The sequence below is a fragment of the Odocoileus virginianus genome, chromosome 20 (assembly GCF_023699985.2).
Source record: "Odocoileus virginianus isolate 20LAN1187 ecotype Illinois chromosome 20, Ovbor_1.2, whole genome shotgun sequence".
Classification (NCBI taxonomy): domain Eukaryota; kingdom Metazoa; phylum Chordata; class Mammalia; order Artiodactyla; family Cervidae; genus Odocoileus; species Odocoileus virginianus.
The window spans coordinates 45,929,385-45,945,243 of NC_069693.1; the positions used below are offsets into that span (position 1 = coordinate 45,929,385).

A 15,859-nucleotide genomic window follows, 5' to 3' on the forward strand; every position below is an offset into this window, starting at 1 on the left:
AGGGCCAGCGGGTAAGGGCGCCACAGGGAGGCCGGGCCAGGGGCCGCCGGGCGGGGGCCCAGGCAGCAGGGACAGCCACAGGTCTTTGAAGCCCCTGGAAGGCCAGACCCCAAGTGATGGCCCAGCTCTGCTGCAGCTGGCCAGGAGGCCCTGCTGTGGTGAGGTCCCCATGCAGCAGGCCACCTCCAGCCTGTCTGGGTGACCGCCAGTGGCTGTCATCAGTCCCAGTCGGGGTGTGTGTGTGTGTGTGTTGGTGTCCACCGAGGGATCAGTGGAGCTCCGCAGTGACAGAGAAAAGTAGCACAACTGTGGGGTCTTCTGGTCCCCGAATCCTGGGACACAGATCGGAGGGACAGGGCCCTTCTTGTCTGTGTCTGGAGCTTACCCCTCCCCGGGAAAGAGGGAGTCCCCAGAATGAGGCACATTGTCCTCAGGGTTGTCCCCGAGCCAGGGCGTCACCTGTGGGTTCTAGAAAGAGTTCCTAGGGTCCCTCAGCCCAGAGGGAGCAAACAGAGTTCAACCTGCACCGCGTCTCCAGGGGAGGGAGCGGCAGCGCCAAGGGCCCAATGGAGGACGGGGCGAGGGGCCCAGCAGGCCCCCCGCCTGCAGCCGGCCCTCCTCAGGACACGCAGGGGGCACGTCTGCTTTGGTGCTGACCCTGGCCTTCAATCAGTGGTTCCCAGACGTCTGTCAAGTGGGGGCCAGTTCTGGACAAGCGATCACCCAGCGCGTGAAAGCAGTCAGGTCAAGCATTTTCAGCCCCTTCTGGTAGGAGAAGCATGACCTGTGTTCTACAAGCAGGGGCGTGAGACGCAGGGAGCCAGGAACTGTCCTCCCGGCCCTGAGACCCCACCTCTGGCTCAGGCCAAGGGCCATTTGCAGATGAAGAAACTGAGGCCAGGACCAAGTCTCACCCCCACAGCACGTCTGGCTGGTTTGGGACGTCCACTCCTGACCAGGGCACTTGGGGGGCAGGGCTGTGTCAGCCTGCCACTGAGGAGCGTCATGGTGCCAGGGCATCTAGGGGCAGAAGGCAACCTTGAACACTGCATGCAGGGCGCAGGGACTGTGAGGCCCACCGTCCGTGGATTAGGGGGGTGGTCCCTGACCTGCTGCTCAGTGAGGGGAAGAGAGTGTTTGCAGGTGTCGCTGCAGGCGAGGGGTTATGGAAGCTGGAGATGTGGGCAGAGCCAACCAGACAGCGGACTTGGGGTTAACAGGGTGGGCCAGTTCCAGAGCCCAGGGAATGGGGCTAGAGACAGCAGGAGCTGTGTCCCCTGGGCCTGCAGGGGCAGACAGAGCCGGTAACCGGGACCTGGAAAGCTAAGCCCTGAGAGAGCCGAGGCCCAGGGCAGAGGGGCAGGCGTGTGGTCCCACCTCACGTGCTCCTGCCCTTCCATGCTGGCAAGGCCAAGACAGTCCGCAGAGGTCACCCCCAGAGCCAGGGCAGGATGACAGGTCTGTGTGGTCTGCAGGGGCAAACTGAACGCCCGCTGTCCAAGGTGGCCAAGTAAACAGTGATTATAGGAAGCTATTCTGTAGGGGCCACTTCCCAGAGCCCAGCCCGGCAACGTCCCAATCATGGAGAAAAGGGTTCCTGCTCCCTCATAACCAGGGGATGCTGGAGCCTCAGAGAAATGCAGCCCTGAGGGAGCAGTGGCTCTGAGCACCCTCAGAATCCCCACCACGAGATGTGAGCTCACAGCCTCTGCACAGACCCAGCCAGACAAGGCCTGGCGGGGTGGAGGGGAATGGGGGCAGGGCCAGGCCTGGGAACCACAGCAGAGTGAGTGAGAGGTATGTGTGTGCACATACATGTGTGCTGTGTAGGCACGCACACATGTGCGCTCTGTGGGCATGTATGTGCGTGTGCACCGTGCGGGTGCGTGTATACGGTGTTGGTGCCTGTGTGTGCACCATGTGGGTGCGTGTACACCGTGTTGGTACGTGTATGTGTGCACCATGCTGACCTGCACATGTTCACTGTGCGGGTGTGCCCAGGTGTGTGCTATGGGTGGGAGAGCACGCGTGTGTGCTGTGGGGCTGCACTGCATCGTGTCTGTGTGCACACACGGGTGTACACATGTGCAGGTATGTATGGGGGAGTATGTTTGTGGTGTCTGTGTGCATGTGTGGGAACATACATACATCTTTGTGCACGTGGGGTGTGCAGTCTGTCCACGTGCACTTACCTGTGTGCATGTGTGTGATGCATATGGGCCTGTGTGCAAGCATGTGTGTGTTGTGTGTACATGTATTCATATGTATATGAGCATGAGTGCACATGTATTTGGTATGTTGTATGAGTGTGCGTGCAAAGATGCTAAGGGAGGGAAGGCGTGGGGAATGAAGGGCGTGTGTAAGGGGGAGGGTCATGTAGGGAGGAGCTGGCAGGCAAGCACACACAGGCCGAGTATGCGAACTTGAAGGAGCAGGTTGCGGAGGTGTGAATGACTGCTGGGTTTTGGGGCTGCGCTGCGGGACTCCCAGAGGTGTCCATGTCCAGAGCCCCCTCGCCTGTCATCAAGGACCCTGGAAGCCCTCTACCCCTGACCTCTGTGCAGGCTCTGAGGCCAGGAGGCAGGTTGCAGGTGGCCAGGCATGGGAGGACTCCCTGCCCCTGGGGATGGGCTCCCCTGAGGTTAAGGTCCTGTCCCAGGACCACTTCACAGCACCCCAGTGTCTGTCACCCTGGGACCCACTGTGCTGCTCCTGAGGCCCTGCACAAGCTCATCTAAGACCCCTTGGGTCACCAGCCTATCCTCTACACACAGCAGGCCCCATGGGCACACATGTCCGCCGTGCAGCAGACCCTGCCAGCATCCAGCCCAGCTTGTCCTGGGGTCCAGGCTCCCTTGGCCCACCCTGAGCCCCGTCAGCCTGGCACTGGGGCCCTCATGCAGGCAGTGGGGTCTGTGTAGGCATTGCGACACAGCCTGGGGCCATCATGACGGGTGTGAGGGTCACTGACCTTCAGGGGAATGAGAAGATGGGCCAGCAGATCCCGATGGAAGGGAAGCCCCTCCACCTGTTCACAGGAGATGCATGGGTGCCAGGCAGCTGGAGGGCCCAGGTGTCTCTGGGTGTGGAGGGCCTGACTGCACAACCCAGAGCAAGGCCGAAGGACAGCTGAGCGGGGGCACATCTGGAGGGTGGCCACGCTCAGCTCCTCCCTGCACCGGGGCCTCAGTCTGCATGTATGTAAAGGGTGTCTGTGGGGCCCATGGTGCTCTGCTGCATCCTCACCCCTCCCCCCGCAGTGATGAACGGCAGCAGCCACTCGCCCACGGCCATCGGCGGCGCTCCGTCCACGCCCAACGGCTTCAGCAATGGCCCGGCCACCTCATGCACGGCCGCACTGTCCACACAGCAGCTGCCCCCAGCCTGTGGGGCCCGGCAGCTCAGCAAGCTCAAGCGCTTCCTGGCCACCCTGCAGCAGTTCGGCAGCGACATCTCCCCAGAGATCGGGGAGCGTGTGCGCACGCTGGTGCTGGGGCTCGTGGTGAGTCGGGTGGGGACGCGGTGACCCCAGGCCGGGCCAGCCTCGGCCTCTGCCCTCCCCTCCCCAGGCTGAAGCCAAGTGTCTTCTTCCCCAGAACTCCACGCTGACCATCGAGGAGTTTCACTCCAAGCTCCAGGAGGCCACCAACTTCCCACTGCGGCCATTTGTCATCCCTTTCCTGAAGGTACGGACCAACCCCCTTCCCTACCCTGAGGCCCCAGGAGGCCTGAGTCTATCCTCTGCCAGCTTAGATCAGCCCCATCCTCAAAACTGTAATCTCCCACCCCCTGGGAGAGCAGTGCTGACCCATCGGCTGATTGCTACAAACCCTCTGCTGGGCCAGAGCCGTCCTCTCCTGACCCCAGGCTCTGACATGCAGCTCCCAGGACCAGTCCTGTGGTTAGTGGCCAGGACACTCAGCCCTTTAACAGCTATGTTCTGAGCCCCTGCTATGTGCCAGCCGACCTGTCATAGATTTTGTGGAGCTGCGGGCAGGGGGCATTTCAATGAAAAAGGAGAGCGAGGAGCAGAACCTTCCAGGCAGCAGGGAGCATGCCTGCAAAGGCCCTGAGGCAGGGGTGGGCCTGCAGAGGCACTGAGGTGGGGGCTGTGGGGTGTGTGTGTGCCTGCTGTGTTGCGGCCCTGTGCCTGGAACAGAGTGAGGGGATTGGGACAGTGGACAGACCACCGATTCGTAAGTGAGCAGACAGATGGGTGAGTGGGTGTCAGTTGGGAAGCCACCTCATGTGGTCATCATGGAAGATGAACAGTGGACCAGGGCCTCTCGGCAGGAGCAGTTGATGTTGGGTTGGTGGCAGCTACACCAGGGCGTGTGAGCAATGCAGGCTTCCGGGCCCCCCACCCAGACCCCCGGAGTCAGAATCTGCATTGAACAAAGCACCGAGCAAAGCTTCGGCACAAAACCGGGAGGAGTGTAGGTGCAGACAGCCTCAGACCCGAGTCTGCCCTGCAGGACTTCTCAGGGCCTTCGCTCCCCTGTGAGCACCGCACATCTCCCAGAGCGGGTGGAGACAAGGTGCTCCCCAAACGTATTTGACCACAGGCACCTCTGCTCTCTCACCTCCCCAGGTCAGGTTCCACAGTGCACTTGGGAAGCCCCCACCCTGAATGTGGCTGACATCCCCCACTCGGGCTCTTGTTTTCTGGGCCACAGTGATGCTCACAGCTGTGGGTTCATCCCTCCATGCGTGCTGTGTGCCAGTGGGGCCTGCCTTCCAGGGGACAGGCCAGAGCAAATGTGCTCAGGTTCAAGCCCTGACTTTGCTACTTAGCCCCTGTGGTCCTGGGCCAGGAGAGTCCCACTTACAGAATGCCTCCATGTCTGCAGCTGTAACTTGGGAGCCATTCTCGGGCTGTTGGGAAGGTTGCAGGGAGTGATCAGGCAAAGAATTTGGCATGTGCTCCATTCATCTGGGGATTTCAGGGGTTCCACAGACAGGTATCCCCTGAAAAGCTCTTCTGCAGCTGTCCCCACCGAGCACCCAGCAGCCCTCAGGGGGCGGCACAGACACTGCCACTGTGTCCAGTTAACGGGCAGGGAAACTGTGGACCCCACCCGTGGAGGGGTACCAGAATCCATTGACTCCAAGCCCCCCGGCCCGCACAGGGTGTGCCCCAGGCCCGCACCTTCCTCCGAGGGGACCCCACATCACGCCCCCACATCCGCTGCCTCTTCTTGCCTTCCTGCCCTCCGCCCACACTCTGCTGAGCTCACGCTGAGCTGGGCCCAGGCTTCCCCATCTGGCAGTTGTTTGCATTCATCAGGAGCCCTTCCCGCTCCTCCTTTCAACTTACTGCTGACTCCTCGCTCCCCATCTTTGGGGACACCGTGCGCCTGCTTCTTCTGTCAGATCAGATATTTACAGCAGACGCCGCTCCCCGTGTCAGCTGCCCATGTTTACCCAGGAGTAGGGAAAACACGACACATCCCTGCTTTCACCCAACCAGGCCTGCAGCCCCCTGCCCCTTGAGCTCGGCCACCCCCTGCCTCCTCTCAGGGGCACACCCAACCTGGCACCGCCTGCCTTGGTGTCCCATCTGCCCTCAGCACGGCCATGGTGCTGTCAGGACTCTGGTGCCCTGACTGCCCTCCCGGTAGCAGGCAGCTGGGGTGAGGGACGTGCTGGCCACACTGAATGCCCATGGCCCTGCCCAGGGCCCTAGACCGAGGTGCTGTCAGGGATAGAGTCCATTCGCCTGCCTGACATGGGGCTTCTGGGCAGGTCAGGCCTATTCCCCGGTCTTGTGGACAAGGTACCGGCCAGAGCCCTGCCCGGGGAGTGCCCCTCCCCTGCCCCCCCCACCCCCCACCCCCCACCCCCCACCCCCCCCCACCCCCCCCCCCCCCACCCCCCCCCACCCCCCCCCCCCGTTCACTGTAGGACCCTGGCCTCTTCAGAATGCAGAGCACTGCGGGGAGCCTGCAGGGTGTGCCGGCCTGCTGGTGGCGGGGGAGGGGCTCGGTTTTCCCACCTGTGACCTGGGAGCCACAAGGACAGTGCCTTCCAGTGAATTGATGGCCCCCCCCCAGGCCCACCATGGTGCACCTGCGTGGTGGCCCCCTGGGCCATCTCCTATGAAAGAGGCAGGAGCTGCATCCGGTCCACCAGGCTCACACCCAGCTCTGCCCTCGGGTAATTGAAACCCCCATTTCCCAGTCCCCTCTCGGGTCCTTGGGGTGTGACCACCACCTCCCCAGGTGGGACTGGACCAGTAAACTCACAGGAGGAATGGGAGGAGCCACAGCTTCTTGCAGCTCCAGCTGCAGGTGAGGCAGGAGTCAGAGAAGTTAGGTGACCTGCCCACAGTCACACAGCATAGCCAGCGTGGGCTGACACAGGGCCCCCTGTCATGCAGGCTGTGTGTGCAGTGGAGATGATAGAAACATCATAAACCCTCATTACATGAGAGACACCTGCTCCACTGACACCGTCACCCTCCAGCCTCAGTTCCCCTCTGGGAAGAGGGCAGGGTGGAGCCTTTGATCAAGCAGCAGAGCAGGGTTCACATCTCAGTGGTGAGGCATCCCAGGCACCCTGAGTCCTGGAGACAGCACTCAGGCTGCTGTCTTGGAGGGACATGAGGCCCCCCCAGTTTCTACCCATTTCTTCCAGCCTGGGGGTCCCCATTCCCCCAGCCCAGGGCCGCAACAGCCCTGCATCCTCTCCTGAGCCCAACACTGTGCGTGGCTGTGTGGTGGGCTTTCCAGGAGCTGGGACATGCCACCCACCCGGCCGGCCCTCTGCCCAGGGGCCCCGCTCCCAGCTGGCCCCAGCTGGCCAGGAATCCAGATGTTTCCATGGGTGGCGGGCGGACAGCGGCCAGCCGTGCTGTCCCCGCCCTGCTGTGCCGAGAGAGGAGGGGGAGGGAGGATGTTTGGCGTCTTCCGATCTCCCGGGACCTCCTTTCCCAGCTCATGCTCCTAACGTGTTCAACAGATGGCGGGCTGGCCCTTGTTCAGCTATCCAAATAGAAAAACAGGCCTGGCAGCCGGTGCTGCTTCACAAAAATGCATCGGCTGCTTGATCCATCCGGGTGGATGGCAGGCGGGGGCTGGGGAGGCGGAGGTGGGAGGGGCTGCGAGGCAGCTTGGAAACACCATGAGAAAGTTGAGGAACTGCATTTATTTACAAATACTCAGAACTCTGGCTGTCCCGAGTGGCCTGCCGCTGGGCCCCCATCCAGCCTGCACCCCTTGCCCAGCGGTGGTTCTGGGAAGACCACAGAGCCCCCTGCAGCCCAGCTGGCAGGCCCAGAGCCTGGTGAGGGCGGAGGCTGGAGGACACAGCGGTCACGTCCGGTTGTTGTAGGCCAGATCTGCATTCGAATCCTGTACCCACCCCACACACACCACACCCTCCTGTGCTGTGGTGCCCTAACCCACAAATGTGGAGCCGAGTGGTCGTGTCCAGACCACCCCCCTCCCCCGGGAGGTGACCACGTGTCAGCTCAGTGATGTGGGCACACAGAGCCTTCCTTCCAGGCCGGGCTGGGGACCCACAGGACGTGGGAAGGCAGGGGCCAGCCATCCAGGGCAGGTGTGCTGGGGTCCTGCTCCTCCATGGTGCAAGCTGAGTGTAGGGACCGCCCCTCTGCTCTGAGCCTCACCCTCTCTTCTGAGAGGGGTTCACCCAAGGCCTGCTCCCATGGATGCAGGCAGTGGGTCCTGAGGAGGAACCCTCCTCGCCTTCTCCTGATGCCAGAGCAGAAGGGAGTTTAGTGATGGGAAAAAACCCCAAATCCCCTGGGGGCATGGTCTTGCCCTCATTCCCAAGCTGTAGCAGAGGAATTCGAGGCCCAGAGAAGTTGTGCATCTTGCCCAAAGTCACAGAGCAATGCTGGCCATTAGCCTCCCTGCCTCACATCTGAGCACCCTTGTGCCCTGACCTCAGGCGGCAGACAGTCCAAGCCCTTCCCGCCCTCCCCGCAGGCTAACCTGCCCCTGCTGCAGCGGGAGCTCCTGCACTGCGCCCGCCTGGCCAAGCAGAGCCCTGCACAGTACCTGGCCCAGCACGAGCAAGCCCTGCTGGATGCTGATGCCTCTTCCCCTGTCGACTCCTCGGAGCTCCTGCTGGAGGTTAACGACAACGGCAAGAGGAGGACCCCCGACAGGTACCTAAGGGCGCAACAGGCAGCGCCCTCCCCTTCTGATTCCTGAGAGCTGCCCTCCTGCTGAGGCTCAGCAGGCACCCAGTGCCAGGGCTGAGAATTCAGGTGGAAACCGTGTTGTGTTCCGTGGCTGCCTCCACTGGGCTGGTCAAGTTCAGCCTTAACCACACAGGCTGATCACTGGGAGGCCACCCTCTCTGGCCGTGGCAAGGCCTCTTGAGGACTCAGATGCCCATCACCCCACCCCAGGAGGACAAGGGAGGAGGCAGGAGAGAGTCTGCCCGACAGGAGTTCCCCACAGGTGTGCCTGAGTGTCCAGTGGCCCGAGGTCCCCAGGTGCTGGGCTGACGCCCACTGCTGGGTCACAGTGCGGGTGTGTGTCCTGCTGCCAGGGAAGGCTGTCTCTCCCCACTCTCTCCAAAAAGACCCAAGCACCCTGACCTCCAAGCCCCAGGAGCCCGCACCCCTGAGAAGGAGGGGAAAGGGGGCGCCAGACCCCCAGCGGGCAGGTCTGTCTCCCACTCGCTCACTCTGTCCACGCCCCTGCCTCCCTCTCTCCCCTTGGTCCATGGCTCGTGGTCCCTTGACCACTGTCCCCACCTGCTCTCTGGACCAGGACCAAAGAGAATGGGTCAGACCGGGACCCACTGCACCCAGACCACCTCAGCAAACGGCCATGCACCCTGAGCCCCGCCCAGCGCTACAGCCCCAGCAACGGGCTGCCCCACCCGCCACCACCCCCACACTACCGCCTGGAGGACATGGCCATGGCCCACCACTTCCGGGACTCCTACCGCCACCTTGACCCTCGGGAGCTACGGGAGCGCCATCGGCAGCTGGGTGAGTGGTGTGGGCAGGGTTGGCCAGGGCAGCTGTGTGTACCTGCAGGCAGGTACCGCCTGGACACAACTATCTGGAAGGATGGACCTGAGAACACGATGCAGAGGAAGGATCTGCACCCCACCCCAGCTGGGCTGTGCCGGAAGCCTGAGGGACAGTCATCTTTTGAGACTCTGTCCTGGGGGGCAACCCGACATCCCCCAGGCCCAGAAAGACCCCTCCCCATGGAGGGAGGGGCACCATGGCTGCAGAGGTACCTGTCCTGGGGGACTTAGAGCCTCTTGGGGTGCATGGTAGCCAGGAAACACCTGGCACGTGGGGGTCCCCAAGTCATAGGACCTGTGGCCTCGCCTCTAAGACCTGGGGTGCCCCAAGGGATCAGCGGAATGCACCGCTGATCACACATGGCCAGTTCTGCCCTCTAACGGAACGGGCATCAACACCAAAATGCCAGATCCTTAGGAGGTGGTCCCTGAGCAGAGGCAGGAGATGAGAGAGACTGGGTGCTGGAGCCATACCCCTGGGGGCAGGACTGCCTGAACTCTGAGATTCCTCAGGTGTACCCCTGGGCAAGTCACGGCCCCCCCCCCGGCTCCCGCACACCTGCAGCCTCTCTGCTGATTGGTCTATGAGCAGTCCTGCCCTTGGGGCATGAGGGGTTAATAGAGGGCTGGGTCCAGAGTGGGTGCCATCAGGCCCAGCTTTGCTGGTGGCAGGGTGACAGCTCTTGGTGGAAGTCTGGTTGGCACTGTATGCTTTACTGGGCTCCAGAATGCGGCACCCCCACTGTGTTCTGATACACCTGTGTGATGTGTTAGCCCACCCATATCACAGATGGGCAGACTGAGGCCCAGAGGGGTAATGGACATGCCCAAAGTCGTCTAGCAATGACAACCGGCCTTCTGAGCCTCTTCTGTGCTGGTCAAAGAGATGAATAAGACCAGCCTGCAAAGGCTACCCCTGAGACGGAGGCCCAGGACACCAACCGGGGGCCCAGAGGCAGGGTCAGCAGAGACCTTGCCCCTTATCAGGCCATCTCCCCACCTCCTCCCTACGGGAGCTGCCAGGGCCTGGGCCCAGGCAGCAGGTGACAGCGTCTGGCTCCCCACAGCCGGGTCAGGCAGGTGCTAATTCCCATCCGCTTCTGCTAACGCAAAAATAAACGCCAGCTGTCAGGCAGATCTCAGCCACTATTTTGGTTGGGGCGTTGGCGCGGGCCCCAGCTCCACGAGCAGCAGGGCAGGGCGGTGGGTGGACAGCGGGCTGTGGCTACCACCTCCCACCTTGGCTGCAATTTGAGGAGGTGTTTCAGGTTTGGGGACCAAGAAAGGCCTAGGTAGACCCCAGCCCAGGAAGCATGGAACATGCTGGGTCACAGTGAGGGTGATCGTGTTCGGTATTTCAAGCAGTATAAGAGGAGAAGCTATGAGAACGCCAGATGCTGCCCCTCTGGCATGAATTTCTCAGCTCATGGTTGTTTTGCTTCTGTTTAGGGGGTGGGGGCATCCCATTGTTTCAGTCCCTGGAGCTGTACCAGCCAGTGGCTGAGAGCACAGCCCCAGCACCAGATGACCTTGCTTGACCTTGGTCAACCTGTCCCCTTAACCAGCCTCAGTTTCCTCATCTGTAAAATGGAAATAACGACATGACCCCCTCCCCTAGAGGATGAAGCAGGGGTGAATGGGTAAAGCACTAAGTACAGAGCCCTCCTCCATCTACACCAGGGGCTCTCCCCTCCCACTTGGGAGGCAGAGAGGCTGGGAAACTGAGGCCACAGGTAAGACAAGGGGCCCAGGCTCCATGGGGAATGAGTGCCAGGGCTTTTGACCTTTTCAAGCCCCACTGTTTCCCAGGAGACCACACTTGGAGCTGCTTATTTGAGACCCAGCAGATTAAGCCATGCACCCCTCTTACCAAGCGGGAGCTCAGCCTGGGAGCTCAGCCCACAGAGGGGAACAGGCCTTGCCAGCCTTGCCCTGTGGACTGACACAGTCTGCTGGGTGATTGAGAATAAGCAAGGAAGCACCTGTGATTACTAAACAACCAGAGATATACAGGGCTTAAGGGAATCTGGGAGCCCAAGGCTGCTGAGGAGTAAGGAGTCTGCCACCTGGGCTTTGGAGGGTGCATAGGAGTTCAGCTAGCTCAAGAAAGGCAGTAAAGTGTGAGTTGAAGCCAGGCAGCCACAAGGAGACCCTGAGCAGTGGAGACGCCCCTTAAGTGAGGTCCAGTGCCATTTCTCTGGCAGCAGGGGGCAGAAAGAGAGAGTGGCTGAATTTGGGGGAGGAGAAGGAGTAGTCAAAGCGAGGAATGGGGACACTGGTTTCTTCCTCTCAAGCATGAGTAGAGGAGAGGCCTGTTCCTGACCCACTCCACCCAGGGCGGTGGGCAAAGAGAGGGTCAGAGCCCTGGGTTCCCTTCCTCACCTCCCCACTTACCCTAAGAGGGCACAGCCTATGGGCGGGGCCTGGGTGGGGGCATGAGCAGGGGTGAGGCTTGATTGACAGGGGCGGGGCCTGAGCTTACGCTCCCTCCGCAGCAATGCATGGATCCCGGAATGAGGAAGTGATTGACCACAGGCTCACGGAGCGCGAGTGGGCGGAAGAGTGGAAGCACCTCAATAACGTGAGTGTCCAGGCTCAGGCCACGGGGTGCCGCAGCCACTGCCAGGCGCGCTGCCCAACCTGCAGAGGCTGCCGGGGCCGGCCGCTGTGCCCTCCCTCAGCCCTGTGCCGAAGCCTCTGCTTCTGCACTCCTGGCCAACCCTCAGAACACTCCCCCCTGGGCCGCCATGGACGGTCTCCCTGAGGAAGGTCCCTTGGCCATGAAGGTTGGACCCCTTCAACACCATTTTCAGGTCATGCCCACCCCATGTCCTTTTGGGGAGGGGAGCCCAAGAGAAGGGTGGTCCACAGAGCAGCGCTGACCCCTCTGCTCCACGGGGCAGACCACAACTCCAGGACTGCAAGGAGAGCTCCAGCTCTGGGTCCTGGACAGTCTCCCCACCAGTGGGAGCCCTGGGTGCCTCCCCAGTCCTTGCGCAGGTGCTTGAGGATCTTTCGCAGCAGCAGAAATGGGTTTTCTAGCCAACGCCTCAAGAGCTGAGGGCAGGCCACACGGTCGGGTAGACGGGGCAGGAGTGTGGGACAGTGTCCCAGCTGTCCTCCTCTGCGCGCGACTCACCCACCCTGGGTGCCCACAGCTCCTAAACTGCATCATGGACATGGCCGAGAAGACGCGGCGGTCGCTGACTGTGCTGCGCCGCTGCCAGGAGGCTGACCGCGAGGAGCTCAACCACTGGATCCGGCGCTGCAGCGACGTGGCAGAGGACAGCAAGAAGGGCCCTGGGCCGACCGCCCGGCCCCTCGGCAGCTCCACAGGCACAGAGGGCGCTCAGCTAGGTGTGCTGGGGGGCACGTGTGGGGCCAATGCAGGGGGACCAGGGGCCAAGCCATCACTGATCATGACCCTGCAAGGAAATAGCACCCAAACCGCCCCACCTGGAAAAGAAGGGTCTGCTGCTGCACAGACACTGCCTGACCTGCGGGGAGGCCCAGTTCTTGGTTCCGATGGGACAGGGGCTCGGCACTGGGAGGCCCCCGGGGGCCTGATGACCGTGGAACCTGAGAGAGGCCACTTTGGCCCAGCTCCCAGTCAAATCCAAGGCCCATTGCCCCCGACAGTCTCCCTTCATGACACTGCACTGTTCCCCCCTCCACCAGCTGCAGAGACAGGGTTTCCCCCTTGTGCACCTCAGGGACCCCCAAGGTCACCCCCACGCCCTGCCCCCAGGGCCCAACCAGGCGAGGCCCCATCTTGTGTGTGACGCTGGTGTCCCTGTGTTTCAGACGTCCACCGGGAGTTCATGCCTCGGACCCTGTCTGGCTACATGCCCGAGGAGATCTGGAGAAAGGCGGGTGAGTGGGGACGGCCTGGGGCCCCAGACTCTCCCACCCTCCCCGTATGCTGAAGGGGCCCAGCAGGGCCTTCCCAGGCCTGCTGACCCACCCTCCACCCTCCAGGGTGTGGCACTCTGCACACAGTAGAGGGTAGGCTTTGGAGATCCCCCCACAACCATGCCTGGCTGCCTGCTCCGGGGTTGTGGGCAGGGGAGATCCAGCTGGGATGGCCCACGAGATGAACAGCCCGAGGTGTCCTTTTCAGAGGAGGCGGTGAACGAGGTGAAGCGGCAGGCAATGTCAGAGCTGCAGAAAGCCGTGTCTGACGCTGAGCGCAAGGCCCATGAGCTCATCAGCACAGAGCGGGCCAAGATGGAGCGGGCCCTGGCCGAGGCACGGCGGCAGGCCTCCGAGGACGCCCTCACTGTGGTCAACCAGCAGGAGGACTCCAGCGAGGTAGGGCCGCCCCCCTCCCCCGCCCCCAGTCCAGGGCGCCACCCTGGCTCTACCACCTCCCAGCCACGTGACCTTGTGCAGCCCCGCCCGGGGCCTCTTGACCCCACGTGGCCTGGTGAGCTGGATCCTGTGGGTGTCCCGACTGTACAGATATGGAAACTGAGGCCTCCAGAGAGTGGCTGGCTCACCCCAGGTCACTCCCCAGGAAGTGGTGGGACTGTTGTTCAAACCCAGGCTGGCTGACACCAAAGCCCACGACCTCTCTGACCCCTGAAAGCAGAAGGGTGTGCAAGTCACCATGCTGGCACCCGTGTGTCTGGGGGCTGGACCGGTCTGGTGGGGCAGGTGGGAACCCTGGGTGACCACATACATTCTCTCCTTGTCTGAGAATGGCTCAGACAGCAGAGAGGTGAAGAGGAGGGTGCAGCCCTCTCCAGGAGCCCCTAGACTGTCTTTAAGGAGGGCACTTCTCCAAAATCCCCTGGGCCTGTCTGTGCTGGGCCGGCCCTGGGAGGGAATGAGGAGATGACTCCCGGTCAGGTGATGCCCATGTGCATCTCTTTTCCACTGCGCTGTCAGCTGGAGCAGACAGACCTGACGGTCTGAGGGACCAAGGGAGCGGGGACGCAGGAGGATGGCCTGTGCAGCTTCAGGCCATGGATGCACATGGCGGGGAGGCTACCTGGGCAGGTGGGCCTTCCTGCCAGGGAGGCTTGGCTTCCCCACCCCACAGCCCACGCTGCTGCCTCCAGCCTTTGGAAGGTAGAATCCCTGCCTACCTTCTGCTCACGTGGGTGGCTGGGGTCATTGCCTGTTCCACAAAAAAGGAGCAGAGGCCCAGAGGTAGGGAAAGGACTTCAGCAGCTGTGGGCACTCACCACCCCTTTACTCTGCCCAGGCTGTGACATTCTGGTATCAAAGCCCTGGCAGTGCCAGGAGGGATTCCTGAAAAAGAGGGAAGGGGCCATGGCACACCATGAACCTGTCTGGAGTGGGCTGGGGTGGTGGGAGCCTGTCCCCCCAGAGTGGCCCAGGCAAGGGGCCATGTCTGCAGAGGGTCACCTGCAAACCTGGGAGCATTGAGTTTTCTTCTCTTTTTGCTCTGTGATGCTGTGGCTGGGTTTGAGCCCGTATGTTTGGAGCGCGTGCCTGGTCTGCAGCTGGGTGGGTGCTCGGGGGAAACAGGGGGCGAATCTGGGCCACCCTGATCGTCCCCCCTCACCTCCAGAGCTGCTGGAATTGTGGGCGCAAGGCCAGCGAGACATGCAGCGGTTGCAACGCGGCCCGCTATTGCGGCTCCTTCTGCCAGCACAAGGACTGGGAGAAGCACCACCACGTGTGCGGACAGAGCCTGCAGGGTCCCACGGCTGCCGTAGCCGAGCCTGTGCCCGGACAGTCCGACACTGCCACAGGCCTGGGCCCCTGCCTGCCCCCAGCCGCTGCCAGCCCCAGCGAGGCAGGCTCCACTGGGCCTTCCCGCCCTGGCTCTCCTGGCCCACCCGGCCCCCTGGACGCAGCGCCCCGCTGACCCGCCAGGACCTGATGCCCATCGAACTGCCCAGCCCCGCCCGGCTCACAGGACGCACACCCAGCCCTGGGAGCCGACCATGGGAGTCACCGCTGCTACTGCTTCTCTCCAAAAGAAAACAGAACCAACAAGACTGCATCCACACGACTTCCTCAGCTACCTGATGATCACGCCTCGACCTCTTCCGAATCCTCAGAAACCGCCCGCTGAACTTGAGGCGGCAGGTGGACGCCGGCCAGAGGTGATCGGCTCGTCCACACCCACCTCTCCCTCCCTGTCTTGCTCTCTGTCTTGTTTTTCTCTCTTTATGACTTTCACATACTTTCTCTTCAATGAAAAAATAGAATTGTTTGGTGGCTTATATTTTCATTGAAGAATTTTGGGGGACTTTGTGGCAAGAGAGCTACTCAGAAATGGACAAAGAAAACTGAGGTTTTCTCCCCTTGCCTGATTCAAAAGGGAAAAGGAAAACTGTTCTTTCATAGCCAGAGATCCGAGCCGCCAGTTCACGGAAACCGCCCCAGGGGTGTGTGGCCAATGTGGTGAGGCTGGTGAGAAAGATGTCAGACTCAAGTTGTAATTTTTCATTTCAGAATTTTTTCTCCTTTAATGTCAAATTCTTTGGCTTTAAGTAGAAATCCAAAAAGTTTTTAAAAAAAAAGAAAAAAAAAAGGTAAAGGAAGCATGCTGCAGTCCATGGGGTCGCAAAGAGTCGGGTACGACTGAGCGACGGAAATGAACTGAACTGAAAGGAAGCATACCTGTAAACTACCTTGCCAGCTAGCTAGCCAAGGACGCCGGACACACCTCTGCTCCAAAGGAAATCCAAAAAACATACACAAGAAGTCAAAATCCAAAATTTTTTTGTCACTGCCAAAGGATGTTTTTCACTGTTTTCCCTCCACACCTGGGCTTGTTCCAATGTCCGTCTTTTCTCTTGCTTTGATTCTGTTTGGGGGGCAATGGGGTATTGGGGTTTGGAGTGTTTTGTCCAACAGGAAGCAA

The 15,859-nt window shown here is 61.4% G+C and overlaps 1 protein-coding gene across 5 annotated transcripts in view; it reads left to right on the plus strand.

The window, feature by feature from the left end:
* Positions 1 to 15,859, plus strand: part of CBFA2T3 (CBFA2/RUNX1 partner transcriptional co-repressor 3) — an 83,076-nt gene that overhangs the window by 60,779 nt on the left and 6,438 nt on the right. For 4 of the 5 annotated variants that reach the window (XM_070451403.1, XM_070451404.1, XM_020911729.2 and 1 more), the window contains 9 exons: positions 3,261 to 3,502; positions 3,597 to 3,686; positions 7,953 to 8,134; positions 8,748 to 8,971; positions 11,511 to 11,596; positions 12,174 to 12,372; positions 12,820 to 12,888; positions 13,136 to 13,326; positions 14,555 to 15,205. In XM_070451403.1, the coding sequence (XP_070307504.1) occupies positions 3,261 to 3,502; positions 3,597 to 3,686; positions 7,953 to 8,134; positions 8,748 to 8,971; positions 11,511 to 11,596; positions 12,174 to 12,372; positions 12,820 to 12,888; positions 13,136 to 13,326; positions 14,555 to 14,854 (1,583 nt within the window). In that variant the 3' untranslated portion in view covers positions 14,855 to 15,205. Of the gene's footprint in view, positions 1 to 3,260; positions 3,503 to 3,596; positions 3,687 to 7,952; positions 8,135 to 8,747; positions 8,972 to 11,510; positions 11,597 to 12,173; positions 12,373 to 12,819; positions 12,889 to 13,135; positions 13,327 to 14,554; positions 15,206 to 15,859 lie in introns of those variants that run through there. The other variant, XM_070451405.1, reaches the window with a different exon arrangement.